The sequence below is a fragment of the Tursiops truncatus genome, chromosome 15, assembly GCF_011762595.2.
Source record: "Tursiops truncatus isolate mTurTru1 chromosome 15, mTurTru1.mat.Y, whole genome shotgun sequence".
NCBI classification, from domain to species: domain Eukaryota; kingdom Metazoa; phylum Chordata; class Mammalia; order Artiodactyla; family Delphinidae; genus Tursiops; species Tursiops truncatus.
This window is the reverse complement of record NC_047048.1, coordinates 56,352,948-56,370,131: the sequence shown is the minus strand read 5'-3', so window position 1 is coordinate 56,370,131 and position 17,184 is coordinate 56,352,948. Positions and strand designations below refer to the sequence as shown.

The following is a 17,184-nucleotide window of genomic DNA, read 5'->3' as shown; positions in this document are numbered from 1 at the left end:
CGAGTGGAAACCCCGCGTACCCAGTCAGTGAGTGACCAGTGTGGGCCGCGCCGTGAACCCGGAGCAAGGGGCTTTTGGTCCGACGGTGAAAGTTGCCTGAGCCCGAGGTCCAGGTGTCAGAAGGCCACCCACGCCTCGAATCCAGAGCACAGCTCGGGATGTGAGGACCCGCCCACCCTGAGCGCGTCACTCTCGCGCGCGCGCCCGCTACTGGCTTGCGCAACCGCCATATCGCCCCTTTAGCCGAGTGAAGTGGCTTGTTAGTAGAAGTCCGTGTGCACGGAAGAAAAGGTGAGTGTCTCGCCTCGAGGACAGCGGCCCGGGGTTGCAGGGCACACTCAGTCCAGGGTGCCCCCTCCTTAGGCTTGGCTAGCTGGGGCAAGCAACTACAGTCCCCCAGAAGCACAGCGCCACAGGGTTGCGCGAAGTAGTGACGTAAAATGTCTTGGCCGCTACTGTTTCTCCGTTGGGGGCGGGGGGGTGGGGACGCGGTGGCGAAGGCTGATGACGGCTCTGATTGCGGGTAGAGGGTCGCGGGAGGTCAGTCGAGGTCTCCGAGCTACGGGTTTCAAAGCGCTGTCGCGAACCTTCCTGTTTAACCAGTTTAAACTCACGATCTATTTACCCTTAGCTACAGATATCTGCTTACCGTCTACCCGCTGCCTTTCACCCCCGGGCTGGTCACTGAGCCAAACACCATTATTATTACTATTTCTTGGTCTTTATTTTGGCGTCATCTCAAGCTTATGGAAAATTTCAAGACTGTTCTTATAAAGAACTCCTGTATACTTAATTTTCCAATTAAGTTAGTTGCAGCTATGATGCCCCTTTACCTCTATATTTATAGGTACTTCAGTGTGTATTTTCTAAAAACAAGGACATTCTCCTACATTCAAAATCAGGTAACATCGATCTATTACCTAACCTGTAATCCGTACTTAAATGCTTCCAGTTGTCCTAGTAATGCCCTATGTTGAAACTACCTTTTTCTCTGCCAGGGCTCCTATCTGGTATCGCAGGATGCATTCGACTGTCTTTTATCTTTGGCCTCCTTCAGTCTGGAGCAGCTACCCAGTGTTCCTTGACTCTGATGACTGACATTTTTCAAGATTCCTGGCCGGTTGTTTGTAGATTTGGCTTTGGGGTTGTCTAAGATATCTTAGCTGCTAGACTCCTATGGACAGAGTTGGTGCTGACCACATTCAGAGGCTGGGCGTGTGTCTTGGGTGACTGAGGAGGACCAGCGACCAGCCACACCAGCCTCCAGACACACTCCCAGGCCTAGCTAGGCCAGACCCTTTCTGTGGTTGCCTCCCCTCTGGGGTTTTGCACTTATCTCACTGAGGTCTCTGGCTTTCCTGTAGCATCCATCCCAGAGCCATGGTTCATGCCTTCCTCATCCACACCTTGCGGGCCACGAAGGCTGAGGAGGGCCTTTGCCGAGTGCTTTACTCCTGCTTCTTTGGTACCGAGAATTCACCCAATGACGCACAGCCACATGGTGCTGAGAGGGACAGGCTTCTCCGAAAGGAGCAGATTTTGGCCGTGGCCAGGTAACACAGTCCAGCCCATTGAATACACACTGATTATGATAGGTTTTCTGGGGGGCCCAGAGAAACAGGAGGACTAAGAAGCAGAGAGAAAGTTTTAGAGTAGTGCTTTCAAAGAGTCTTCCACAGTTGTCACAAGTATTATATGAAAAAGAGTTAAAGACATAATAATGCTATTATCATCATCATTTATTATAGTTAGCATTTATGGTAATTTTTTTGTAGTTAGCATTTATTGACCTGTATGTACTAAGCATTTTATGTTCTGAGCATTTCGTGTATATGAACTCATTTTATCTTTGAAACAGTCTTTTGAGGTAGGTACATTATCCCCACCTTACAGATGAGTAAACTGAGCTACAGAGAGTTAAAGAAATTTAACCTGTCTAAGGTTATGCATCTAGAAAGTGAAAGAGTTGGGATTTGAGTGTAAGCAGTACAAATTAAATATGCTTTGCAGTGCAGGACTTTTCAGGGCCCTTAGTGTGCCTTTAAGCTTTATGAATCTCTAAGGAGGAGAGAGAATGTGGTTTATGGGAATCTGCGCCAAGAGCCTCCCAAAAGCCCAGGATCCACAGGGTACAGTTGGGAAACACTGTTCTAGATGGGATGGCTGACCTTGGACCTTCCCCTCCCAGACCCAGTCTGAACCAGCAGGTACCAGAATCTCCTGGCCCCTCTGTGTTTTGGGTGGGGGGATTAACACTCTGGGGCAACCCTGGGCCAGCCTCTTGTTTATCTCTTTGTTCTGCTGGGCTTCCTCCCCCTTATGTGGCACAGAAAACCAAACGTGTCTTTAAGAGCAGCCTGTACATGGCCCAGATTGGAAGGTGATTCATGAGAGATAAGAGAGTAATTTCAAAAGCTGGATGTCCAAGTGCAAGGTTTTTCTTTTTTATTTGGAGAGGGCTGCAGGATGGGGTGAGGGTGGAGAGGTTGGACAGCCTGGGTTGGACATAGCTTTTACTCCGCTTCTCATCTCTTGTTGAGATGTTGAGGAGGCCTCTGTGAAGCAGGTAGGGGCAGGATCTTCATCCCCTGGTGCCTTTTCCCAGCCCGAGGAGCTGTGTTCAGAACCTGCCTTCTCTTGGCCACATGGAGTGAAATGGTTCAGGGCCTGGAGGCTGGAGCCTGGATTCCCATCTGGCCTTATGCTCCCTGCTCTGTGGCCCTGGGCAGGTCACTTCACTTAGTCTTTCTGGGGCTCAATTTCTGCATCTAGTTATGGGGATAATGGCAGCTCCCAGCTCCAGGGGTGGTCCTGAGGGTGACAGGTCAGTGACCCACCTATTCTCTACAGGCAGGTGGAGTCCATGTGCCAGCTGCAGCTGCAGGCATGTGGCCGGCCTGCTGTGGACCTGCAGCCCCAGTCCTCAGATGACCCAGTGCACCTGCGTGAGTCCCCATGTGGGGCCTTCCGCCTGACAGCAGGGGACCCTTTCCAGGAGCCTCGGACAGTGGTGTGGCTAGGCGTGCTCTCATTAGGCTTCGCCCTGGTGCTGAATGCCCACGAGAACCTGCTGCTGGCAGAGGGCACGCTTCGACTGCTGGCCCGCCTTCTCCTTGAGCACCTCCGGCTGCTGGTCCCCACTGCCAGCCTCCTGCTGCGGGCTGACTACATCGAGGGCATCCTCACCCGCTTCCTGCCCCATGGTCAGCTGCTCTTCCTCAATGACCAGTTTGTCCAGGGTCTGGAGAAAGAATTCAGTGCTGCCTGGCCCCGCTGACCCCTCAATGGGATGGGACTCTAAGAGGGCAAGGAGGGAGGATGGGGATGGACGGATATACAGCCAGGTAAAATTTGGCATCTGCCTCCTTCCCAGCCTCCTCCCAGCTCTGGTGTGCTGCCACACCCAGGACAAATGGTTGGGACAAGCTGGCAGAAAAGGGGGCCGGGGAGAGGGTAGAGAGGAGGAATCACAGAGCTTCCTATGCCTGGAGTGACCTCGTGACTTATTCAGACTGCTGCAGCGGGCCAGCCCCGCTTGTCCTTGACCCCACTTTCTCCCATCCCTGCCAGCCAGCCCCAAACAGTCCACCAGCCACTAGTGCTGGGGCAGTAAGGAACGGCCGCTTGGAACTCAGCCCACTTTCTTCCAAACCCATAGTCATCGCAGTGCAAAAGCAGTCTCTGAGATTTCGAGGGTCAGGGAGCTGGCTTCTGCCTTTGCACCTACTTAGGCGCCATCATCAAGGATTTTGTTAGCGAGGGCCTGCTCAGTGTCCAGCCCCACCACAGTTCACAAAGGTGTGAGTTGTTCAGCAGAGAGGCTCCATAGCTCCTTTTGGTCCCAGCCCATGCCCACTGGCAGCCATGAGATAATCATGGGCTTACTTTGTCTGCAGGGAGAGAGGGTGGTGGTGGGTGAGAGAGGTCTGATGTTGTCCTTCTCAGTTTGAATTAAAAGCACTGAGTGTGTGATTTCATCCTCTGTTTCTGTGAGTTTGATTAATTCACGTCTTTTCCTGTGCCACTCTGAGCTGGGTGTCTGAGCCTTCGTGGTCAAGTATGTCCCCAAGAGACTTCTTGGGAGGTTCTCCACCTCTTGTCCCCCTCATCACTTCTGTCTCCTTAAATGCCTCCTTCGGATGGTAGCACTTGCTTCCTCTACCAAAATGTGGTGGGTTGGTGTGGATCCCTGTGAAGCAGAGCCTGAGACAAGGATTAGGTACAAGCAGTTTATGTTGGAGGTGATCCCAGAAAGCACTGGAAGGGGTGGCAGACCATACAGGTGTGTTATCAAGGGTAGGTAGGGAGCTAAGTGCACTAAGTGCCCCTGGGGGCCAGTACACAGCAGTCACCTCTGAATGACCTCACCTGAGGGGTGAAGGACTGTGGGTGTTTGTCTGGAACCCCCTTCCGTCTGATTGTGAGTTGGTCCCAAGGCAAATTCCCTGGCTTTTTCTGCCCTCACAAAAAGCCCTTGGGCCTGCCTGCACCATGGTCAGGCCCAAAAGGTTATGGATGGGGCACCCAACTGCTGTTCGGGAGTCTTTACTCAGTAGCTCCTAGTGATGGTTTAAAATGATTCAGTTGGATAAAACCTCAGTTATATCTATTTTCACGATCTACTTGTGACCTGTGAGGTATGGCTTTCTTGCATGGGCAGAACGGGCCTCCTCCTAGGTGGTCAGTGTGCAGGTGTGGGCCTGGTCTCATGTTTGCCAAGTATTAGTTGCCCTTTCGGCACCCAGGAAGAATGCACCCACACTCACTTTGGAGGCAGCACCTGTGATTGGAGTTTTGCCCTTCCAATTCTGCAGTGAAGGCCATCAGCCATGCCATGCCTTCCGTCACCACCATCACTACTAGGACAAGGCCACCTTCTCCATCCTAGGGTGCCACAAATCACCCTCTGACCTTGAAGCACTAAAGGGACCTCAGTCTGTATTTGTGGCAAGCTGTGCCACTGGAAATGTCCCAGAGGCCCCCAGTGGGACACCCCTGCCCTGTAAAGTCTGCTTTCTTGGCCTGCTACTCCCCTCACTCCAGGCTGGTGGTCCTTGCCGAGTGGCTGTATTCTTACAAGAACAGGCCCCTCTGACTTTGGTTGAAGGGCTCAAGCTTGGGTGGTCTGAAACCTTTCTGCTTATTTTTCAAACTGAACTTGAGGAAGAGGGTGAGACCCTATTCCCCTAGAAGCTGTGGGAAATTGGGGTTAGGTGAGGCTTGTGGTGAGGCTTGAGGTGAGGCTACTTCCTCTCATCAAGTAGAGGAAACTGATACACAGAGAATGGCAGAGAGTGAGATCCTTCCCCGAGGCCACTGAGCCCCTGGTTTCCGTGGTTCCAGATGCCCAGTTAGTACCTGGGTTTCTTTAATCATTCGAGTTTGCCCAGTGCCCTTTCTTTATATTCCCACTTTTGCCCCAGTACCTCTGAGTTGGGTTTCCACCACAACTTCTTATGCTTGCTTCACTTTCATCGAGCCTGCCTTGGCCCTGACACTCTGCTGGGTGCTATGCATGGTATAAGATGACTTGCTAGGATTTTGATTGGGAATGCATTGAATAGATGAAGATGAAGTTGGGAGGAACTGACATCTTGACAATATTGAGTCTTCTATCCATGAACAGGGAATATCTCACCACTTATTTAGTTCTTTGATTCTTTCATCAGAGTTTTGTAGTTTTCCTTAAGGAGATCTTGTACACATTTTGTTAGATTTATATCTAAGTATTTCATTTTTGGGGGTGTTAATAGTAATGTTTTTTTTGTTTTTTTTATTTTGCGGTACACGGGCCTCTCACCGTTGTGGCCTCTCCTGTGGCAGAGCACAGGCTCCGGATGCGCAGGCTCAGTGGCCATGGCTCACGGGCCCAGCCGCTTCGCAGCATGTGGGATCTTCCCGGACCGGGGCACAAACCTGTGTCCCCTGCATCGGCAGGCAGACTCTCAACCACTGCGCCACCAGGGAAGCCCAGTAATGTATTTTTTATTAGCATTGAAGTATAGTTGATTTACAATGTTGCATTAGTTTCTGGTGTATAGCAAAGTGGTTCATTTATACATATATATACATATTTGTTTCCATTATGGCTTATTACAGGATATTGAGTATATTTCCCTGTGCTATACAGTAGGACCTTGCTGTTTATCTATTTTATATATAGTTGTTTGTACCTACTAATCTCAGAGTCCTAATTTATCCCTTCCCCACCCCCTCTTCCCCTTGGCAACCACAAGTCTGTTCTCTATGTCTATGAGTCTATTTCTGTTTTGTAAATAAGTTCATTTGTGTCATATTTTAGATGCCACATATAAGTGATATCATATGGTACTTGTCTTTCTCTTTGTGACTTACTTCACCTAGTATGATAATCTCTAGGTCCGTCCATGTTGCTGCAAATGGCATTATTTCCTTCTTTTTTATGGCTGAGTAGTGTTCCATTGTATGTATATATACCACATCTTCTTTATCCATTCATTTGTTGATAGACATTTAGGTTGCGTCCATGTCTTGGCTATTATAAATAGTGCTGCTGGGGACTTCCCTGGTGGTGCAGTGGTTAAGAATCTGCCTGCCCATGCAGGGGACATGGGTTCGAGCCCTGGTCCAGGAAGATCCCACATGACGCGGAGCAAGTAAGCCTGTGTGCCACAACTACTGAGCCTGCGCTCTAGAGCCTGTGAGCCACAACTACTGAAGCCTGCGTGCCTAGATCCTGTGCTCTGCAACAAGAGAAGTCACCGCAGTGAGAAGCACGTGTACTGCAAGGAAGAGTAGCCCCTGCTCACCGCAACTAGAGAAAGCCTGCACGCAGCAACGAAGACCCAGTGCAGGCAAAAATAAATAAAATTTAAAAATAAATAAATAAATAAATCAGTAGTGCTGCTATGAACGTTGGGGTGCATGTATCTTTTCAGATTACAGTTTTCTCTTTTCCGGATATATGCCCAGGAGTGGGATTGCTGTATCATATGGCAACTCTGTTTTTAGTATTTGAGGAATCTCCATACTGTTTTCCATAGTGGCTGCAATGGTAATGTATTTTTAATTTCAAATTCCATGTCTTCATTGTTGATATAGAGGAAAGGGAATGATTTTTGCATATTAACCTTATATCCTACAACTTTGCTATGATTGTTTATTAGTTCCAAGAGTTTTTTGTTGATTCTTTCAGATTTTCTGCATAGTCAGTCATGTCATCTGCTAACAGATATGGTTTTATTTCTTCCTTCCCAATTTACTTACCTTTTATTTCTTTTTTTTTTTTTGATCTTATTGCATTAATTAGGACTTCCAGTACAATTTGAAAAGGAGTGGTGAGACGAGGCATCCTTGCTTTGTTGCTGATCTTAGTGGGAAGGTTTCTAGTTTCTCACCATTGAAGTATGATGTTTCCTGTAGGTTTTCGTAGACGTTCATTATCAGGTTGAGGAAGTTCCCCTCTATTTCTAGTTTGCTGAGCATTTTTATCATGAATGGATGTTGGATTTTGTAAAATACTTTTCCTGTATCTATTGGTATGATCATGTGATTTTTCTTCCTCAGTCTGTTGATGTGATGCCATTAATTAATTTTCAGATGTTGAGCCAGCCTTGCATACCTGGGATAAATCCCACTTGGTCATGGTGTATAATTCTTTACATATTGTTGGATTCTATTTGCTAATATTTTGTTGAGGACTTTTGCATCTGTGTTCATGAGTGATATTGGTCTGCAGTTTCCCTGTATGCCTTTGTCTGGTTTTGGTATTATGGTAATGCTGGCCTCATGGAATGAGGAAGTATTTCCTCTGCTTCTATATCTTCAGGAAAAGATTTTAGCAAATTGGTATATTTTCTTCCCTAAATGTTTGGCAGACTACCAGTGAATCCATTTGGGCCAGCCTTGAATTTTTATTTATTTATTTTAAAATTTATTTATTTAAATCAATTTTTATTGGTGTATAGTTGCTTTACAATGTTGTGTTAATTTCTACTTGAATTTTTAAAATGTTTATTGTTTTAATTAAATTTCGTTTTCTAAACAGGTAACATGGTTTAGAAATCAAAATGATAAAAATGTTTTTACTGAAAAACTTGGTCCTGCCTCTGTCCTCATCTACCCTGTTTCCCCCTCTGCCCTAATGTATAATAGCCTTCTAGGTTTCCTACATATCTTTCTATCTCTCTTTATACAAATATAAGCAAATACGTACTTTTTTTGGCTGCGTTGGGTCTTTGTTGCTGCACATGGGCTTTCTCTAGTTGCGGCAAGCAGGGGCTACTCTTCTCTGCAGTGCGCGGGCTTCTCATTGTGGTGGCTTCTCTTGTTGCAGAGCATGGGCTCTAGGTGCGTGGGCTTCAGTAGTTGTGGCACATGGCTCTCAGTAGTTACGGCGCACGGGCTTAGTTGCTCCATGGCATGTGTGATCTTCCCAGATCAGGGCGCAAACGTGTGTCCCCTGCATTGGCAGGCGGATTCTTAACCACTGTGCCACCAGGGAAGTCCCGTACGTGTATTTTTTTTTTTTTTTTTTTTTCACATTTGATCACTTTATTATACAAAACAAATGAAACAATACCAGTAAAGACCGTACGTGTATTTTTATTCTACTTCCTGCTTGCACGGTTTTCTTACACAATAGATTGCCTACTATATATAGGATTCTGCACTTGTTTGTTTCATTTAACAATGTATCTTGGAGATCTTTTTATAGCAGTACATAGTATTATTATTCTTTTTTTATTCTTATCCATTGTGTGGATATATTGTAGTTCATTTAGCAAACTAAAAATTACTGTAAAACAGTTCACATTAAAAAAGTGCTTAGAATTATAAAATGAGCATCTAAGTACTAATCATTCAACTTTTTAAAAATAAATAAATTTATTTATTTATTTTTGGCTGCATTGGGTCTTTGTTGCTGCACGCGGGTTTTCTCTACTTGCGGCTAGCGGGGGCTTCTCTACTTGCGGCTAGCGGGGGCTTCAGTAGTTGTGGCGTGCAGGCTCAGTAGTTGTGGCTGGCGGGCTTTAGAACGCAGGCTCAGTGGTTGTGGCACATGGGCTTAGTTGCTCCGCAGCATGTGGGATCTTCCCAGACCAGGGCTGGAACCCGTGTGCCCTGCATTGGCAGACGGATTCTTTTTTTTTTTTTTTATAAATTTATTTTGTTTCTTTATTTTTGGCTGTGTTGGGTCTTTGTTGCTGTGTATGGGCTTTCTCTAGTTGTGGCGAGTGGGGGCTACTCTTCCTTGCATTGCGCAGGCTTCTCATTGAGGTGGCTTCTCTTGCTGTGGAGCATGGGCTCTAGACATGCGGGCTTCAGTAGTTGTGGCACATGGGCTTCAGTAGTAGTGGCTCGCAGGCTGTAGAGCGCAGGCTCACGGGCTTAGTTGCTCCGCAGCATGTGGGATCTTCCCGGACCAGGGCTCGAACCCATGTCCCTGCATTGGCAGGCGGATTCTTAACCACTGCGCCACCAGGGAAGTCCAACTCATTAATTTGTGCTTTTATTTTCATTAAGTCCTTCCTTCTGCTTTTATTTGGTTTATCTATAACTCTTTAAGGGTGCTTATTAATTCTTCTATTTTCAGTCTTTTTTACAAAATTGGTATTAGCGGATTTCTCCTGGCAGTCCAGTGATTAAGATTCAGCGCTTCTACTGCAGGGGGTGCAGGTTCAATCCATGGTGGGGGAACTAGGATCCCACATGCTGTGCAGAGTGGCCAAAAGAAAAAAAAAATTGGTATTAGTGTTTAAGTTATGAATTTTTCTCTGACTGCTGCTTTAGCTGTATCCTACAGGGGTTCTGACATTTAGTATTTTCACTGTTGATATTTTCTAGAAAATCTAGTTTCTTTTTTTTTTTCGGTACGCGGGCCTCTCACTGTTGTGGCCTCTCCTGTGTGGAGCACAGGCTCCGGACGCGCAGGCTCAGCAGCCATGGCTCACGGGCCCAGCTGCTCTGCGGCATGTGGGATCTTCCCGGACTGGGGCACGAACCCGTGTCACCTGCATTGGCAGGCGGACTCTCAACCACTGTGCCATCAGGGAAGCCCCATTTTTTTTTTTTTTTTCCTCTCTGATTCCCTATTTTTGTACAATTTCCTAAGAACAATATTCCTGAGTTCTTATATGTTAAAAAAACATTTTTTTGGAGCCTTTATACTTGCTCTTTTTGCCTGGGTGCCCCAAAGATTCTTTGTTTTCTAGTAATATTACTAGACTATATATTTTAGTATAAACATTGTTTTTTTCAAATGTACATTGAAATCCTTTTTTATTTTAGAAACATTTTCCTGAATTATATTTTTAAATAGCTATTGTATTTCATTGTTTTTGTTCCTTTCAGGTATGCCAGTTGTGCACTACTTGGCTCTCCTTTGCCTGTCATCCATAGCTTTCTTTTTTCCCCCATAATCCTCTGAACATGGCAGATCCCAGGCAGCAGGAAAAGAAAAAGCACGCCCTGAAGATGAATCTTGTATTTCAGTGAGGTAGGAACTGCATCACAATGGCACCCCTGGACTCAGTTTAGCTTAACGTAGGAGAGAGCCTGCAGGCTATGAAGTTCATAAGGTTCACCCATGTGATTCAGATCTCTGCCTTCTGGGTGGTTTGAGGTCTTCCACCCCTGTGGAGCTGGCCCATCCTTCAGTATTCCAATACCAGTTGCTTGAGCCCTCATCCTGCCTGAAGTGGGATACTCGGTACTGCCCCAGCACATCATATGTCTCCTGGCCATCACTTGTTCTCATCTTCTGATTTTGCGGCATTGTCCTTCTCACTTGGGTCTCAGTGCATGTGGCTCCTCCCTTCTCTCTGCCCTGATGTGTCTGCAAAGAATACATGCTCTTTTATATTGTGTCTCTTGTTTTTTACATTATACTTAACACCTGGCACATAGCAGGCCCCCAAAGAATCAGGTATCTGGGTATAGCAGACTTTTACTAAAGTTTAGGGGGATAGAGGAGAGTTATAGAATCACAGAGCAAAAAACTTAAGATTGATTGTTAGACACTTGTGTTCCCTCAGTCTCTTGACCATTCCCCCCAAGGGAGTCTTCTCACTCCTAGTTCCCCCTGGTCCTTGGCTTCCCATCAACTTCCAGGTTGCTCCCTTCTGCTTTATTATTATTATTTCTTTTTTTACTAAAAACTGTTTCTCCTTCTCCTTTTTATTGTGAAATATACATAACATAAAATTGACCATTGTAACCATTTTTTAAATGTATAATTTAGTGGCATTAAGTACACTTTTACATTATTGTATCTTTTTTTTTTTTTTTTTGACTGCACTGCATGCCATGCAGGATCTTAGTTCCCTGGCGGGGAATTGAACCTACACCCCCTGCAGTGGAAGCACGGGGTCTTAACGACTGGACTGTCAGGGAAGATCCCGTACTAATTTTTAATAGCTTTCTTCACCCCACCCCCATTATATGTGTTTATTTATGTGTTTTATAGTTTAATGTTTCTTTTTCCCATCAGATTATAATCTCCAAGAGGGTTTATATTGTCTCTTGTTTTCTACATTATACTTAACACCTTGGCACATAGCAGGCCAGGTGAATGAATGAATTCATATTGAATGAATGAATGCATGAATGAATAGGTGGTTTATAGAAGCCCCTTGGGGCCAAGGATTCTGCAACATCACCAAGTAACAACTTTTTCTTTCTCCTGCGAAGCAGATAGAAACAATAGACTGTGTTATCTCTCAAGGTAGGTACTGCCCAGGATAACAAGTCCCTTTCCCAGGTGATAAGCTGCTTGTTGCAGCAAAGGAAACATCATGTAGCATCTGCAAGTTTCCTGCTGCAAGGCCCTCTGTGTTCAGAAGTTATGAGTTACACTGGCTTGCTTTCTCATTTCTATTAATGAATAAGAATGATCTTTCCCTTCAGTGTTCTGAAAGAGGTTAGAGTTATGATTGGCTGTTACTACAGGCCTATGATTTCTGCCCCTAGGAAAGGTGAGTAAAAAAGTGGTCAGAACTCCTGCTCTTTCTGAAAGTCACCTGGAGATGGCTTTATCCATCCTAGTTATACAAGCCACACAAGCTTGAGGGCCCAGAAGTCTTTGGACCAGCAGAGATTCCACCTTCAGCTAGAGCTGGGAGCAGAGCATTTACTGTCTGGGCATTGTTTGTAATTGATACTTAATCAGAAGCAAAAGGACATTAAAACCCTTTGATAGGTCTCTGGCTCATGTGGCCCTGTAATATCCATGTGATAAAAACAAAGTAAGGGGCTTCCCTGGTGGCACAGTTAAGAATCCGCCTGCCAGTGCAGGGCACGTGGGTTCAAGCCCTGGTCCGGGAAGATCCCACATACCTCAGAGCAACTAAGCCCATGTGCCACAACTATGGAGCCTGCGCTCTAGAGCCCACGGGCCACAGCTCCTGAAGCCTGCGCATCTAGAGCCCACGTTCCGCAACAAGAGAAGCCACTGCAATGAGAAGCCTGCGCAGTGCAATGAAGAGTAGCCCCCGCTCGCCACAACTAGAGAAAGCCCGCGCTCAGCAATGAAGACCCAACGCAGCCAAAAATAAATGATAATTAAAAAAAAAAATCTTAAAAAACAAAAAACAGGGCTTCCCTGGTGGCGCAGTGGTTGAGAGTCTGCCTGCTGATGCACGAGACACAGGTTCGTGCCCCGGTCCGGGAAGATCCCACATGCCGCGGAGCGGCTTGACCCGTGAACCATGGCCGCTGAGCCTGCGCGTCCAGAGCCTGTGCTCCGCAACGGGAGAGGCCACAACAGTGAGAGGCCCGCGTACCGCAAAAAACAAAAAACAAAAAGTAAGTCCTGGGCAAGAGGAGCCTTCTCTGATCCGGAGAGGTCCTAAGGTAGGTGGTTGATAACAAAATGATCAGTAAAAATAACTTTCCTATGTCCATGAATAATGAGTTAGTACATATAATGAAAGACAAGATCTCATTCAGGATAAAGACAAAAATACAAAATACCTAGGATCCGACATAATTAGAAATACATTGTGTCTATACAAAGAAGATCTATGAAATCTACTGAGATGCTAAAACCAGTCAGTGAAAGATTGATGAGGAACAGGACTTTTATGTAGCCTTTCAGTGAATTAGTTATTAGTTACAAATGAGGAAATAGTAAATCTATCGTGGAGAAACTGGAGGGCACCCCATTTATCAAGTGATCGAAGTGAACATCCCCAGTAATGGGACAAATGGACATCCTGTGCCTCCTGATGTGCAGGAAGGACAGTGTCACTTCTGAGTGTTAAAAATGTTTAACTTGGGGGCTTCCCTGGTGGTGCAGTGGTTGAGAGTCTGCCTGCCGATGCAGGGGACACAGGTTCGTGCCCCCGTCCGGGAAGATCCCACATGCCGCGGAGCGGCTGGGCCCGTGAGCCATGGCCGCTGAGCCTGCGCGTCCGGAGCCTGTTCTCCGCAACGGGAGAGGCCACAACAGTGAGAGGCCTGCGTACCGCAAAAAAAAAAAAAAAATGTTTAACTTGAATCTGATCAGGAGGATGAAACCAAACAAACCCAAATAGAGGAAAATTCTGACCTGCAGTCTTTAAAAATACCAAGGCAGTGAAAGGCCGAGGAACTGCTTCTGATTAAAGGAGATCAAAAAACATGACAACTCAAAGCAATGGGTGATCAAAGTTGGATACTGAATCAGGAAAAAATTGTTATTGTCTGGGCATTATTGGGACAATGATGGGACTTGGAAGCCACAGACTTTCAAGGGATTCATGGACAGAATTCACGGGATTCTGCAATTCAGATGGGGAAAAAAATGCATCTTTTTCACTAATTACTATCTGAAATTAAGTTTTAATTGTTCTTTGTTCTACTTTATTATGTAAAATGTATGAAATGCTGCTGAGACTTTGTAGTGTATTGTGAAGTACCTGCATGGTTTAAACTGATTGCATTTTCAATAATAGTGTTTTCTCTCCCCTCTGTGTTGGTGCATAAAGGTCTTTCTGTTGGTAGGATTCTGTATTTACCCAACATTACACATATTTAAAGTGTACAATTTGATGAGATTTGACGTATGTATATACTCATGAAACAGTCACCACAATCAAGATAATCAACACATCTATCACCTCTCCCCTAAAGTGTGCCTTTTGTAATTTCCTCCCTTTTAAAATGTTGGCTACAAGTGACAATGCTATTAGCAGGATCTGATACTTGGTCACCAAAAGAAATTTTGGGTGTTTTAGTATCATTATAGAATTGATGCAGATACCTCAGATTATCATCTTTGCATGACACTATTTACATATTTATTTACTGAAACATTTGTTTAATACTTTAATGTATTTCAGTATTGGGTTTTGTTTTCTTTTGTTTCTTTGTAACCCTATGTATCTTTAAATGCCTTTAAAAACATTGTTCTGGCCTATGGACTTTACCAGACAGCCCAAGGAGTCACTGTCCCAAACCAAGTTAAGTGCTCATGTTCTAAAGAAACAGAACAGCCCCATGTGTGAGACCCTCATGTTCTGGCCTGTAGGGCTCTTCCACAGGCCAGTCCCCATATGGCCCTTTCAGAAACAAGCCAACCAATGGATGTGTGCAGAACTTCCTTCATGCTTTTTATTGCCTCACTCTTAATGTGAACAAAGTTCACCAGACATTTGGGGAAAGCCTACAACATAAAAGAGAAACTAAATAAACAGCAAGAAATGGTTTCAGAGGAAAACCATGCAGGGAACATAAAAGATTTTTTTTTTTTTAAGAAGGCTTTCTAATTGCTCTCTTTAGTAATTAGCTTCAGAAAGATATCACATCCATAAAGCAAAACCAGGAAGAACAGACAACAAGAATGAGTTCTCAATGTTATTCCTTACATTAAAAATTAATTAGAAGATTTAGAAAATAAAGTTAAGGAACCTAAGAAACAGGATAAAATAAAGGGACAGAAAAGGGAAGGTACAGGGAATCTTGTTGCTTTGCCCAAAAAATGGATCTGAGTACTTGGGATTTGCTAGCTAGTTCCAGAAGTGGGAGGCATGGTGGGGGCTGTGGACTAGTGTGGTAGATTACCCTGACTTTTCAACCCACCGTTTAATCACACCCTTGCAGTGTGAATTTACCTCACCTTCTGGATGAGGTGGAGTCTATTTCCACTCCCCTTGAATCTGGACTAGCCTTGTGACTTGCTTTGGTCAATAGAATGTGGCAGAAGTGATGTACCATTTGGAGCCTAGGCCTAAAGAGCATTTTGCTCTCTCATGGAAACCTGCCCAGCCATCATGAAAACAAGCCTAGGCTGGCCTGCTGGCGGATGAGAGACCACATGGGCGGAGATGATCCATCTCAGCTGAGCCCATCCTAGGCCAGTCAGTTCCCAACAGAATTGGCAACTGACTTCAAAGTCATGAGTGAGCTCAGATAAGATGAGAACTACCTAGCTAAGCCCAGCCCCAAATCACCAACCCACAGAATTGTGAGCTAAATAAGTGGTTGCTATTTTAGTCTGTTACATGTTGGGGTAGCTTTTTTTTTTTTTTAATTTATTTTAGGCTGTGTTGGGTCTTCATTGCTGTGCACAGGCTTCCTCTAGTTGTGGCTCACGGGCTGTAGAGCGCAGGCTCAGCAGTCGTGGCATACGGGCCCAGCCGCTCCGCGGCATGTGGGATCTTCCCGGACCAGGGCTTGAACCCGTGTCCCCTGCATTGGCAGGCGGATTCTTAACCACTGTGCCACCAGGGAAGTCCCTGGGGTAGCTTTTTTACTCAGCAAAAGCCAACTGATACAACTGGCTCCCTCTGCCTCCTTCTAGAGTGTTTTCCTATGTTGGACAGAGGCTAAAAAGTAAGAAACTGCATTTCCCAGATTTTTTTTTTTCGGCCACGCTGTGCAGCATGTGGGATCTTAGTTCCCCGACGAGGGATCGAACTCGTGCCCCCTGCATTGGGAGTGTGGAGTCTTAACCACTGAATCGCCAGGGAAGTCTCTCCTGGATTCTTTTGCAGCTAGAGTTATGAGTATTAAGGTCTGACAATTAGATGCCCCACCAGAGATTGGGGGTGGGGGGCAGAGGCCATCTTCCTGCTGTCACTTATGCTGACAGCAAGGACACAGAGATGCAAGGTCTAGAGCCAGTCTCAGCAGCCGGACTCAGCATATTCCTGCATCAACCAGATGTTGAGACAGAGCCATGTGGAGCTGAGGGTGGCAGCAGTGGCCTCCTCAGTTCTGACCATGGTTATGGTAATGTGCTGTTGAACTCAGTTACTCCAGTGGCAGCCTTCTGACTCCTGATTCTCCATTCCCCCTCACCATTTTGCACCAACTAATTCCCTGTATGAAATTCCTTCCTGTGAAAAAACTGACTCTGTCAAGTGTTGGTGAAGAAGAGGACTGTGCTGGAGAACCTGGATCCATCGATATACTTGCTGGTGGTAGTATAAAGTGGTGCAACCACTTTGGAGAATTAGTTGGAAGCTTCTAATAAAGCTAAACATACCCTACCCTCTTGTTCACCAATTTTTAAATGCGTGCATAACTCCACAAAAAGACTTATATGTGAATGTTCATAGCAGCTTTATTCCTAATAGCCTAAACCCCAAAAAGGCTGAATATTCCACTAAAAGTAGAATAAATAAACAAATTGTGGTATATTCATATAATGGGATACTGCTCAGCAATGAAAGAGAAATTCCTGACACACGGAACAACATAGATGGATGTCAACAATGTTGTGTAAAAGATGCCAGAGACAAAACAGTATGTATTATATGATTCCATTTATATTAAATTCAAGATCAGGCAAAACTAAACAATGGTGATGGAATCAGAATAGTGACTGAGGATGGAGACTGAAAAAGGAGTACAAGGGAACTTTCTGGGGAGATGGAAATATCCTAGATCTTGATCTAGGAGCTGGTTACACAGGTATTTACTTGGATAAAAGGTAATCAATTTTCACAGTTAAAATGGATGTATTTCACGAAATGTAAATCATGCTTCAAGAAACAAAAACCTTTTGTGCACATAATACCTACAGTGATTTCTGTTTTCTGCACTGAGCTCCAGATCCTGGGGGAGGGGCCCTAGGAAAAGAGACAGCAAGAGGGCCTGAAAGCAAGTCAGGCACCAATAAGTGTGGCAGGAAGCTGGGCTCTTGGAGGGATGTGGCTAGGGAATGGCCTTCTGCGTTGGGGGAGGTGTGTGAATTTTAGGAACTCCAATATCTAACTTTGA

General features: G+C 45.4%; 1 protein-coding gene across 3 annotated transcripts; it reads left to right on the top strand.

Annotated features, from left to right (window-relative positions):
- AP5S1 (adaptor related protein complex 5 subunit sigma 1) lies at positions 1-3,982 on the top strand. 3 transcript variants are annotated; one of them, XM_019950900.3, is made up of 4 exons: positions 1-291; positions 848-902; positions 999-1,553; positions 2,851-3,982. In XM_019950900.3, exons 3-4 carry the CDS (start codon positions 1,381-1,383, stop codon positions 3,275-3,277), a joined length of 600 nt encoding a protein of 199 aa, XP_019806459.1. In that variant the 5' UTR covers positions 1-291; positions 848-902; positions 999-1,380; the 3' UTR covers positions 3,278-3,982. The 3 variants fall into 3 exon arrangements, with proteins under 3 accessions (XP_019806459.1, XP_019806460.1, XP_033695845.1); XM_019950901.3 differs by lacking the exon at positions 848-902 and having other exon boundaries at positions 1,365-1,553; XM_033839954.2 differs by lacking the exon at positions 1-291 and having other exon boundaries at positions 506-1,120; positions 1,365-1,553.
- Positions 3,983-17,184: the final 13,202 nt, after the last annotated feature.

Coding starts and splice junctions, on each gene's coding strand:
- AP5S1 (XM_019950901.3), top strand. CDS start 1,381: ATGGTTCATGCCTTCCTCATCCACACCTTGCGGGCCACGAAGGCTGAG. Junction 1,554..2,850: donor CAGATTTTGGCCGTGGCCAG/GTAACACAGTCC, acceptor TATTCTCTACAG/GCAGGTGGAGTCCATGTGCC.